Genomic DNA, 12,787 nt, shown 5'->3' on the forward strand with positions numbered 1-12,787 from the left:
ACACCGCCATCCCATGTGGCAAGTTCATATCCAGAAAAAAGCAAAAACCAGAGCACAGAGAAAGCCAGTATAAAAGTTAAAGTAGAAGTTTACTTAGTGAAAATTAAAAACTACAATTACAGCAGCATAACAGGTCTTGGCTGCCCACTTGGGCATTTCATGGCTCCCCGTTACGTCATCAGAAGTGGCGAGGAGCCACAAAACGCATCAAGCGGGTAGCCAAGACCTGTGTTATGCTGCTGTAATTGGAGTTTTTAATGTTCACCAAATACATTTCTTCATTTTTAACTTTTATACTGGCTTTCTGGGTGCTCCAGTTTTTGTTTTTTCCTGGATTTATTTTGAACAGCCTATTTCTGTTCCTTTGCTGTTAAGGAATGTTTGAGCACTAAAAAAAGCATATACCGTAGTCAGCAAGTGTAAATTCATTTAAAAGAAAAAAAATCTGGTATCTGTTTATAAGTGAACAAGGTTTATCAGTTTTGGAATTCCAGTGGAGACACTGATAAGAAGATACAAATAAATTCACTTTTTAACAAACAAAAATCCGTCTGTCTTCCAGTATAGGATGCACAAGTAAATGTCACAGTGCTAAGCAAAATAACAAGAGAAACAAAATATATAGATAAACAGATGCTTCAGCATTGATTAAAGATACCGGAACAAAATATTCTTCCCTTTTTATTTTATTTTTCATATTAGGTGCTTTTGGGAGAAGGAAAAAAAATCAAAATCTTTTCATTACAGTATTATGTGTGCCCACCATTTTATTAGAAACACAAAGAATATCACTTTAATCCACATACAAAGCTGTATGCTTCTCTTCACACTGCCTACCAATGAGCACGCCTGATGCCATATAGAAACGGATTTGGCAAATGTGAAACAGCACAGAAGAGTTTCTTACCGTAATGAACGAATTCCAAAAAAAGGGGGGTAAAAAAAAAAAAAATCAAGAGTATAAGAGTGAATGTAACATTTACATATACATCAGTATACTGTATTTGAAAGAAAAAAAAAAAAAAAAGTATTTGTTTAAAACAAATGCTCTCCCTGCTATCAAAATATACAATTTGAATTGCAAACATTGCAAACCTTTTTTTGTTTTTTTAAAAATAGTATGTTATCCTCTTTTTTTTTTTTTATTGTAAATGATGGCAAATTGTCCAAAAAAAAAAAAATATGGTGGCAATCGTGGTTCATTGGACAAATGCAAATAGAGTCCTAATCTCTAAATGGAAGTAAAGTCTCAATCCTTTCTTCCCATGTAGAAATGAGTATCCAAGCTTCTCAGAATCTCAAATGGGCTTTGTTTTTCACCATATACCTAGTGGACAGAGAAAAATGTGCATCATTAAATGGGAAATCAAATTAGAATTAATTGTATGAATTGGAAAGAGCACTTTGCGGCTTGGAGAGCCTTGAATTCTAAGGCATAAGCAGTAGTTTATTTTCAGAAGGCTGATCTTTAATTATTAAAACTCTGCCTCTAGCCATGTGAAAAGTAAACTGCTACACCAAAGCATAAACAGAAGATGTAATATAAATTTGTTCAATAAAACATTAAAGCCTTTACTCAGGCTCATCTTTGCTTATGGCCAAATTATTTTTTTGTGAGAATGTCATCCCCGGCGACAGTGTCGGGAACATTTAAGGAAAGCTACACCTGGATATTTCACTATACGTGTATAAAAGTAGCTCCTTTAAAATGCGTAAAATTTGGAATACAAATCGATTATTTATAATGCTGCAGCACTGAAACCTGAAAGCAGAGCTTACACTCTACTGCTACTTCTTTTAATGGATATGCCATTATGTTACACCAACAGTATATACTTAAAGGAAGTGGCACGAGTCTAGTAAAGGGAGGGATGCACCAAAGGGATCTGTCAGAATATGGAATGATTTGTCCGACTCCCAAACCAACTACGAACTCACAATAATTTACATATGAAAATGAACAACATCGAAAAAGTAAAGCAGCCGGGGGGAGTTGAACAGCTTAGCAACCTTCTAAACGTCCTGCAGTATTACATGCATGCCCACACAAACACAGTTGAAAGAAACCCCAGAATGCCACAAAAAAAAAACAACAACACGTATGTTGAGTTTGTAATTGAAATTGCATATAATCACATGCTCGTTGCATACAGTTTGTGGCATTTTAATATAAGAAATGTAATCTATCCCTAGTAAGGCATCCACACACTTAAATATAAACTTAAAGGGGTTCACCTTTAAATTAACTTTTAGTATGATGTAAAGCGTGATATTCTGAGAATTGCAATTGGCTTTCATTTTGGTTTTTTTTTTTTTGGTTGCTAGGTTCAATCTACCCTAACAACTATGGATTGATTTGAATAAGGGGCTGGAATGTGAATAGGAAAGAGTCAAAAAAAAGTGCAAAAACCAAAATATAGTAATACATTGTTTTTAGATGGGGGTCAGTGAGTCCCATGTGAATGTCGGAAAAAGTCAGAAGATGAAGGCAAATCATTCAAAAATTATGAAAAAGAAAAAATGAAGGCCAATTGCTTAGAATCAACTATTTTATAACATACTAAAAGATAACTTGAAGGTGAACCACTCCTGTGATAAATGGTGATATTTATTAAATATATACATTTTTAATGCTTTAAGGATGGAGAAGATGATGTCTTAAGGACAGATACACCATTCCTGTAATTGTAATTGGTTGCCTACTAAATAGTAAAGGCCAACATACATGGGCCAATAAAAACTGCAGACAGACCAAGACAGTAGCTTATTGGCCCTTGTGCGGCCATCCGACGGGCTTCCCCAATCGTTATCTGGCCAGATGACGATCGGTCAGGGTAAAAAATTCCGTTGGATCTCGGCCACATCTGTTCCACCGCCCGTATTGCCTCCATTCTGATCTGATCGCTGGGCCCTAGGGCCCACGATAGTATCAGCCCAATATCGCCCAACTCAATGTGGTCATATCAGGGAGAGATCCTTTCGTTTGGCAACATTGCTAAGGAAAACCTAGTTCCCCCTCTCATTAACAGAAATAGCTGGTTATCACAAAATACATTTTAAAAATCTGCCAGAAATAATTGGCTTTTGCCTTCATATGCCTTGATAAAATGAAAAGTTACCTGTCCAAAGTCTCCCAGAACTTTAAAAACACAGGTCTGTCCAAGTGCCGTTTGTGGTAACTCAATTCCAGAAGTGTCACATCCCACTTCTGCACATTGGGATCAAGTCTAACTTCATCGTACTTTAGGTGGAAAGCTTTAACTGAAATTCAAAACATAATAGGACCTCAGATATGCCTAATTAAGCCATATATTATACAGGTATGGAACTGGTTATCCAGAATGCTCAGGACCTGGGGTTTTCTGGATAATGGATCTTTCCATAATTTGGATCTTCATATCTTAAGTCTACTAGAAAATCATGCAAACATTAAATAAACCCAATAGGCTGGTTTTGCATCCAAAAAGGATTAATTGTATCTTAGTTGGGATCAAGTACAAGGTACTGTTTTATTATTAGACAGAAAAAAAGGAAATCGTTTTTAAAAATTTGGATTTGGATAAAACGGACTCTATGGAAGATGGCCTTTCCATAATTTCAGAGCATTCTGAACAATTGGTTTCCAAATAACAGATCCCATACCTGTAATACATTGTTTTTAGAAGGCCTTTAAAACAAAACACATTCATTTAAATGTTAATATGTATTTTAATTTATCTTAAAGGGATAGTCATGGGGAAAAAAAAAAATTCAAAATGAATCAGTTAATATTGCTGCTCCAGCAGAATTCTGCACTGAAATCCACTTCTCAAAAGAGCAAACAGATTTTTTTATAGTCAATTTTGAAATCTGACATGGGGCTAGACATATTGTCAATTTCCCAGCTGCCCCAAGTCATGTGACTTGTGCTCTGATAAACTTCAATCACTCTTTACTGCTGTACTGCAAGTTGGAGTGTTATCACCCCCTCCCTTTCCCCCCCAGCGGCCAAACAAAAGAACAATGGGAAGGTAACCAGATAACAGCTCCCTAACACAAGATAACAGCTGCCTGGTAGATCTGAGAACAACACTCGATCGTAAAAACCCATGTCCCACTGAGACACATTCAGTTACATTGAGAAGGAAAACCCGCAGCCTGCCAGAAAGCATTTCTCTCCTAAAGTGCAGGCACAAGTCACATGACTGGGGGCAGCTGGGAAATTGACAAAATGTCTAGCCCCATGTCAGATTTCAAAATTGAATATAAAAAATCTGTTTGCTCTTTTGAGAAATGGATTTCAGTGCAGAATTCTGCTGGAGTAGCACTATTAACTGATGCATTTTGAAAAAAACATGTTTTCCGATGACAGGATCCCTTTAAATCATACATATCATTTTGAGCAGATCTACAGGTGTATGGCCAATTTAACTCTAACTCATACATCCAAGAAATGTACTATTTAAAGGAACAGTAACACTAAAAAAATAAGAGTTTTAAGGGAATGGCAAATATAATAAACTGTTAGACTGCACTGGTGAAACCGCTGCGTTTGCTTCAGAATCACTACATTAGGTTATAAAAACAAGCTGCTGTGTAGCCATGGGGGCAGCCATTCAAGCATAGGATACACAGTAGACAACAGATAATGTCTGTAGTATACAATGGTATTCTTCAGAGAGAGAGAGAATCCTGTGCTTTCCTCCTTTTTCAGCTTGAAGGGCTGCCCCCATGGTAACACAGCAGCTTCTTTATATAAACTATTTTAGTTTCTGAAGCAAACAGACCAGTTTTATCAGTCTAGCATGACAGTATATTATATTTTCATTATTTTAAAAGGCTTTCGTTTTTTGGTGTTACTGTTCCTTTAAGGTGGCATTTACAAAGACTAAGGAACACTGATACCACTGTGCAAAGAAAGAGAAACTAGGACTGTGCATACATAGTGCTTGAATATGTACCTCTGCTCTAACCCAGTCTGCAAGTAGAGATGTAAGAAATGGGTAAAGGTAAGAACCTGAAGTGCTGAGAGAATTGCTGAAGATAATTCTGGAAATAAAGTTATTAGTTTCTGGAACGGACAGATTATTTTCCCAGTTAAGCAAATCATTTTGTCCTATAGATTTCAGAGCCAAAATAATGGAATAGTTCTAGATCAGCAACCTTTTTTTTCCAGTTAATGGAGTCCTTGAATTCTTTCCTTGCATGCAATATGGAATTGAAGCTGCATTAACGAATAAATGCCAATACAATGTTTGTAGCTCATTTTGTAGACTGCCAGTAATGAACTAACATTGAAGTAACTTTTAATATCATTGGTATATTTTTATGGCATGGAAAACTCAGTCTTTTGTTAAAGGCTGCAATAGTACAAAAATAGCAGATACGGAATCTTGCTATGGATATTAGACAATATGCTTTAAATAACACCACTGGAATGAATGCAGAGTAAAACCAGCACATTATTTCCTTTACATAAGTTAAAGGAACAGTAACAAAAAATGAAATTGTTTTAAATTAATGGAAATATCATATAGGGGCTGATTCACTAAATTCGAGTGAAGGATTCGAAGTAAAAAAACTTCGAATTTCGAAGGTTTTTTTGGGCTACTTCGACCATCGACTACGACTTCGAATCAAAGGATTTGAAGTAAAAATCATTCGACTATTCGACCATTCGATAGTCGAAGTACTGTCTCTTTAAAAAAAACTTCGACCCCCTAGTTCGCCAGATAAAAGCTACCGAAGTCAATGTTAGCCTATGGGGAAGGTCCCCATAGGCTTGCCTAAGTTTTTTTGATCGAAGGATATTCCTTAGATCGTTGGATTAAAATCCTTCGAATCGTTCGATTTGAAGGATTTAATCGTTCAATTCGAAGGATTTAATCGTTCGATTCGAAGGATTTAATCGTTCGATTCGAAGGATTTAATCGTTCGATCGGATTTTCTGCGCTAAATGTTTTCAATTCCTAGTCGAATATCGAGGGTTAATTAACCCTCGATATTCGACCCATAGTGAATCAGCCCCATAGTGTTGCCCTGCACTGGTAAAACTGACCTGTTTGCTTCAGAAAAACTATTATAGTTCATATAAACAAGCTGTTGTGTAGCAATGGAGGAAATTGGAAAAAAGCTTTATGGCACAGGTTAAATAGTTGATAACAGATAACACCAATATGTTCAACATAGCTTATCTGCTGTGTAACCCAAGCCCTCTCTCCTTTGACTGGCTGCCCCCATTGTTACAAAGCAGTTTATTTATATAAATAATAGTAGTGTTTCTGAAGTAAACAGCAGTTTTACTAGTGCAGGGCAACACTGCATTATATTTGTATTACTTTAAAACATTAAATTTTTTGATGTTACTGTTCTTTTAAGAGCAGGCAGGGGAGAAATTAAAGCAGCAGACATGATCTTACATGAAGCAAGCTACACAACTGTAATGTTCTGGTAGCGTGGGGCACAGGAATGGAAACCCCAACTACACCAGTCATCAAATCGTCATTAAACAAAATGATGGGCTGAGCTCTGCAATTCTGGAGAGCTGACTATTGCCCACATTACATTATTTCAAGGTTCAACACCAACCTACGCAACACTGTTGGTGACTCTCTCATGTTCAGTGTTTAAATTGTGTATAAAACTGTGGCCTATTTAGCCACAGATTTATATGACAAATCCAAGGGTGTTTCTGCAGAGGCAGGCAATATGTTACTTGCATGACCAGCCATAACTATAAGAACAAATTAGTTTCCTTCTTTCTTTTACTCATGTTGCTCAGGCCATGTTTTAATATGTATATAACACTATTTTCCTATGAGGATTCGTACGATTTTCGGACGGGGTGTGGAGAGTCGATCGAACAGGATAAAAGATTTCTGTCGGCTGCCGATAATATCTCTGCGTGTATTGCTGATCGTACGATTTTCAGTGGGAGACTGTCATTAGCTTTTGTCGGACATAACTTTTGTACAATTGCCGTCAGGGGCAGAACATCAGCTGATCTGTTCTTTTACTACTTTATTTGATCAGAATGGTTAGTGGCAGGTCAGGAGATGGGGAAGTCCAATATTTGGAACGATCGGATCTTTGCATCTATGGCCAGCTTAACACAAGGCAGCAGAGACGGCAACTTACTTTTCGCAAATATGTCTACAGGAGAGCCATCAGGCAACACCCACGGCCAACCCTTAAATTGCCAGGCCGGTCCTTGGACAAAAACTGCCACGACACGATCCCTAGTGGGAAAAAAAACCAAATAAAAATGTTTTAGTAATAAGGAATAATGGTTATTTCTGAAGGCTGAAAAGGTAACAGAGAAACCAAACATGTTGGCTCATTATGTGCCCAAACATTGTCGCCCGCACCATGAGCTCCCTCCCAGTGAGGGGGTCAGAGCACCAATGAGGAGGGATGTTTTTTAGGGGATCAATTAGTCAAGATTTAATTTGTTCATAATGGCTAAAAGTAGTGATGCACCGAATACACTATTTTCGATTCAGCCGAACGTCCGAATTCTTCCTGAAAGATTTGGTGGAATACCGAACCCTAATTTGCATATGCAAATTAGGGGTGGGAAGGGGAAAACCTTTTTTACTTCCTTTTTTTGTGACAAAATGTCCCGCAATTTCCCTCCCTGCCCTTAATTTGCACATATTTATAATTTATATAAAAAATATATAAAATATTGACAGGTTGCATTTTTAAATTTGAAAAGCAGAAAGTTGAAAACTAATAACTCTCAACCATAAAAGAGTAAAGCCAACTGACAAACTTTCCCTTTATTTCAGTGACCAGCTGTTAAAAGAACAACAATCAGAATAAAATAACTTCTGCAGAAAGTAGCCACGTTTGCTACGAATAGTAAGAGAGAATAAGTATCTTTATGTCATACCAGTCCTGGGGGAGCAGCTTTAGTGGCTGGTCCACAACTCTGTACGGAACTGTAACACTTATGTTTGTTCCCCCTGGCTGCATTTGGTCTTTTCTCCTCTGAATTAAGGTTTCATTATCCCTCTGGCAACCTTGTTTCTTCTTTTCGTCGGATGAAACAAACCTTAAGGTAAGCAGATATTTATGATTAGAAATTAATCACCCAAAGGGGTTTTTTGGAGGCTTTGGAACCAAGCAGACAGATTACAATACATACAATAGGTAGTAAAATGTCTGTATAACTTAAAACTTTGTACAAGCAGGAAGAATGGTTTGTTTAGGGCCCTTGTATTTTCAACAAGCCACTTACTTGAGATCTTGCAGAAGGTCTTTTGCATTTAACATAGTAATTAAAGAAGTGGTAGCAGCAGGTATAATGATGATGGGCGTGCGTGACCCTGTGCCAAGTAAAAATACAGAACAATTTTTAAATACATACATTTCAAAACCTCGCTTTTTGTTTATTTTATTTTTTCTTGAAATAAAAGGTTACCTTTTTTCTGATTTGGAGGTGGCCTTGCCTGTGAAACTGAGGGGAAAACAGATGGAAAAAAAAATGAAAAACCACCATATGAGCAAGCAAAGTAGATATGTAGCTGTAAATAGATGCATGTGCAAGTGTAAAATGTACAGTACACACATAAAAGACATCTAATTTGAATATTTGTGAAATGCAACAGGTTAGACTTAAAGAACCATTACATAATATAGAATATATTGGGGCAAAGGGGACAGTGGAACAATTACAGATCTGATTTAATGTTGCAGGCGATTTGCCAGTGGGTTTTCCTTAGTTTTGTTAAAACCCTAGTTGCAGGGGAATGTTGCCTTTATTCCCATGGGCCCAGCAGTGCTTTTAACTGCCAACAGAGGCTGGCTGGACTGATAACAGATTTACAGCTTTCCAGCTGGCAGCCCTTACTGCACTGGCAGAACTACAGCTCCCAGCTAGAGGCTGTAATGGCATGCTGGAATTTGTATTATAAACAAGTATTTATAAAGTGCCAACGTATTCCACCGCGTTGTACAAGACTGTAGTCATGAGAAACAAGAAAATGATTAAATGTGTCCCCCCCCTTGACTGCTATTTGAGATCAGACACCCCTCAAATCTGGGAGCCATTAAGCATCAGTAAGCAACCATTCTCTAGCAAATATAAAAAGTTCCACTTTTGGGATTTAGTTCTGCTTCAACAGGGATATGTTCCAATACAAACCAGACACATATAGTAGCAGCAGCAGCTTTTTCTAGTACAATGTTCTTATCTTAAATGGAATTTTCTGTGTTACTAGCCACTGCCAGCATTACTTGGGATGCAGCACACAACGGAGCTTCATGGAAAGATACAAACACATTGTGGCCTGTCAATTTTAAATCTATCCCCTTGTTTCGCAACAATGAGACAAGCCGGGCAGCAATCCTGACCTTTTAGTGCTGATAAGTATTTCATAGACAGGGCTTTGCAAATACCATATCTCAGGATACTGGAGAAGGGAGCTTGCAGACACCTGAAGTCTACTCTTTTCCCTTATCAAATATAATTTTTAATTAAGGGCAGCCAAACTGCAACTCCATCAAAATGTTGCATCTTAGAAAGCATATATTGTAAAGTCTGGTAAAATGACTTTGTATAATGTAGTTTCTTTGTTTGTTAATTTGCACCCAGCGATTTCTATATGCTGTCACAGCACTGCTATTATAGTGTAATGTATATATAACAAAGACGTGTACACACAGTATGCTGCCCGTTGCATGGTTTCAGGAGTAGGATACAAGGAATACATTGTGACAATTCAGAGAAAGCTAGTATTGATTTGAATGCACACAGAATGAGAGCACAGGGAGGTGGGTGGCTGAGTGTATTAAAATTCTCCTCTGAATAGGTCCCATTGCATTAATGAATTGAATGCGTGGAAACATGATGCTTATTGTGGTGTGGGGTGAGGGGTAGGGTTGCAGAAATGTTAAGGCCTTTGTTAATGGGTGTGTGGTAGGGGACAAAGAATTAAAATAAAAATGTTCAAATCAAATTGTGTATAGATCTGTGGTTGTGTTCTGCCAATTTTCTGGCTATATGTCACATGTATATATCAGTTATCATAGGGCCCCATACTAAGTTAGTAACTAAAAAAAAAAAAAAAAAAAACTACTTTCATTATGTCAAAATGCTGCTCATGATCTCCCTAACACCACCCACATTCCCAGAAGCCACATTCTCTATGCAACAATCACCTGTACCCCCTTCACCCAACACGGTCCTGACTGGAGTACCCCACTAGTGGTGACCATGGGTATATAAGCATATGCATATATGTATACAAAAATTTACAAAGTATTGTTTGCCTCTTCGCCTTTACACTATTCACACAAAAAACAGCAGATATCCAATAAACCCAAATAAGGAGTCTACCAATGTAGATGTAGAAATATTTCCCTTTTTCAGGAGGATTATACTTCAAGGCAACTTACAAGATCACTCAAAAATCAAACAGTAAACTTACTCTGGACCATTTATCAACACTGGGCAAATCTGCCTGTAGGCAGTAACCCATGGCAACCAATCGAATTGTTACATTCGTTCTACCTGCAGTGGGCGGAAAAGAGATAAAATTGGTTGCTATGGGTGATTGCCCATGTGCTAATGTGCCCAGTGTTGGTAAATGTGCCCCACTGAGTTCTAAACGTCAGAATGTTTTCTGTACACACGTATTTGAACAATCAAATCAATAATTTGCTGGGTACAGGAAAAAGTTTCCTATATTTACCCATCAGTTTTCAGTGACATATCAGCCATATATTTGGGTTCCTAGATCCTAAAGAATGTTGTGATGAGAGAGAAGACAAAGGTTTCCCCTGTGGGCTCACAAGCTGAGGAACTGTCCCTCTGAGAGTTTTGGGTCTATGCTCACAAAGGCTGAGCTTTTAGCTTGATGTTAGCCAAACTGTGCCTGATTGGCAATCAATAACTCGCACAAGTATAAAAAAATATATATTCTGCCAATTAATGCACATCTATTCTAACTATTAAAACCAGATTTCTCATCAATCACATTCTTTTATATAATTATGTCTCACAATACAATCCTTTCATTTTGCCACTGCCTATAAATACACTGCCTGTCCCTTTTAAAAACCATGAATACATGAATTTAGCTCAAGGTAAAGTAGAATCATAAGGTAAACTGTGAGTAGTGGAATAAGGAAAACAAAATAAGTCCGATATGGGTTAATGAGCAGCTTATTAACAGTAGCTATTAATTGAAATGCTGGTTAGAAAAGGCTGCCTGTCACTTATTGTGCAGTATATATGGGGTTAATAGCGAATAGGCTTTGGGCCCAGAGGGACCAGCTGTTTGATAGGATACATGACATGAATCAATTTGAAAAAACAGATTCAGTTTCAGGCTTGTGACATTATGAAAAGTGAGCTCAAATTTCAGTGTTTTATCTCAGTGCTTATCACCTTCACCTTCACTTGGACTCCAAAATTCCTTTCAACTTCTCATTTTCCCTATTAGAATATAGAGCGGGTTACGGCTGGACTCACTCTGCTGGTAATAATAAACAGAATATATAAAGGTACTGTTTTAAAAAGAACGACATGAAGAGTTTTAGCTGAATAAAGCTCTCCTCATAGAAGCACTGCAGCATAGAAAGTCAGCAGACATCACACCCTACTAGTCCAGAACATTTTATAATATAACTATGCCCAAAATATATCTAACCTGACCCCAATATCAATAACCTGCAGGTACATAGTTACCTGGTCTTGGCACAGGCTGTACAGCTGGAGTCTGTGTCTTCCTGGCAGATGCACCTTCCTAGAAAACATAAAAAACAAGAAGTTGGTCACAAATAGCCAATATAACAGAGTGGAGAAATGTAATTATTTGTAAGCCTCTATGTGCAGATGCACTGAAATATAATCATAATAGCTGCCTTTACAAAATGTTTTCTGCACCTTAGGCAGAAAAGATGTGACTGCCAGTCCCTGGAAGGACCAAAATCATAAAAAGGTGCAGTTCACCTTTAGGGTAAGTCCACACAGGGCGTTTTGGGGAGATATGGTCGCCTGCCGACTAATCGCCTCGATTTTGCGGTGACCAATCTCCCAAAACGCCTTCCCTGAATATACGCCGGCTAAAATGAAAAAACGCCGGCGCTAATCACACGCAGTGGTTCATTTTCCGAAGTTGCCTCACGAGGAAATTATGAGCATCAAAATTTATTTTTGACGCATGACGCCATACAAATCTATGGGCGTCATTTCAGCGGCGAAACTAGGCGGTAAAAGTTCGCCCATCCCTATTCTCCAGAAATAAAGACTTTTCAATCAATTTCAATGTTTCGATTTTCTATTTCTGTTTTACCAATACTGAAGTGTAATTTTTCACCTTATGTCTTTCTCAAGCAAAGAAAGGGGGGTTACCAAATAGATACATTTATTGGATACATTTCTTATCTTTGGCCCTGCTTAGCAAAATCCCTGAGTTTCATTGAAAGCAGAATTGATACAATAGTTGCTAATATTCCCACAGATGCTGCTGAGAAATGTATCAACTAAAGTATCAGATTTGAACAGTTCTGAATATGTGCCTGGGTTACTGAGCTGCCTGATTGAGAGACACTAGAGACGGAAACATTAAACATTATACTTTAATTGTGGAAAGATAGTAAAAAATAAAACATGGAAAGCAATTGGGGGGGAAAAAAAAAAAAAAGCTTCATTTCTGATGAGTAATCCTAAAAACAGGCAAAAGTGTTTGAAAAATGAACAACCCCTCTAATTAGAGCAAGGATCACCCTTGCTGGAATCTTATGTCCCTTTCCATTCAACACAGGCTACAATAAATCAGATGGTGCAGATAATTATCTA

The 12,787-nt window shown here is 37.6% G+C and overlaps 1 protein-coding gene across 1 annotated transcript in view; it reads right to left on the bottom strand.

The window, feature by feature from the left end:
* Positions 1 to 668: 668 nt before the first annotated feature.
* cdc73.L (cell division cycle 73 L homeolog) overlaps positions 669 to 12,787 on the bottom strand; it is a 43,989-nt gene continuing 31,870 nt past the window's right edge. Inside the window, exons 11-17 of the mRNA XM_018258721.2 lie at positions 11,675 to 11,732; positions 8,405 to 8,440; positions 8,222 to 8,309; positions 7,874 to 8,035; positions 7,117 to 7,217; positions 3,120 to 3,261; positions 669 to 1,327 (exon numbers count right to left, since the gene is read on the bottom strand). Coding sequence (XP_018114210.1) covers positions 1,291 to 1,327; positions 3,120 to 3,261; positions 7,117 to 7,217; positions 7,874 to 8,035; positions 8,222 to 8,309; positions 8,405 to 8,440; positions 11,675 to 11,732 — 624 coding nt within the window. The 3' untranslated portion in view covers positions 669 to 1,290. The remainder of the gene's footprint in view (positions 1,328 to 3,119; positions 3,262 to 7,116; positions 7,218 to 7,873; positions 8,036 to 8,221; positions 8,310 to 8,404; positions 8,441 to 11,674; positions 11,733 to 12,787) is intronic.

Source organism: Xenopus laevis, chromosome 4L (genome assembly GCF_017654675.1).
Source record: "Xenopus laevis strain J_2021 chromosome 4L, Xenopus_laevis_v10.1, whole genome shotgun sequence".
NCBI lineage: Eukaryota > Metazoa > Chordata > Amphibia > Anura > Pipidae > Xenopus > Xenopus laevis.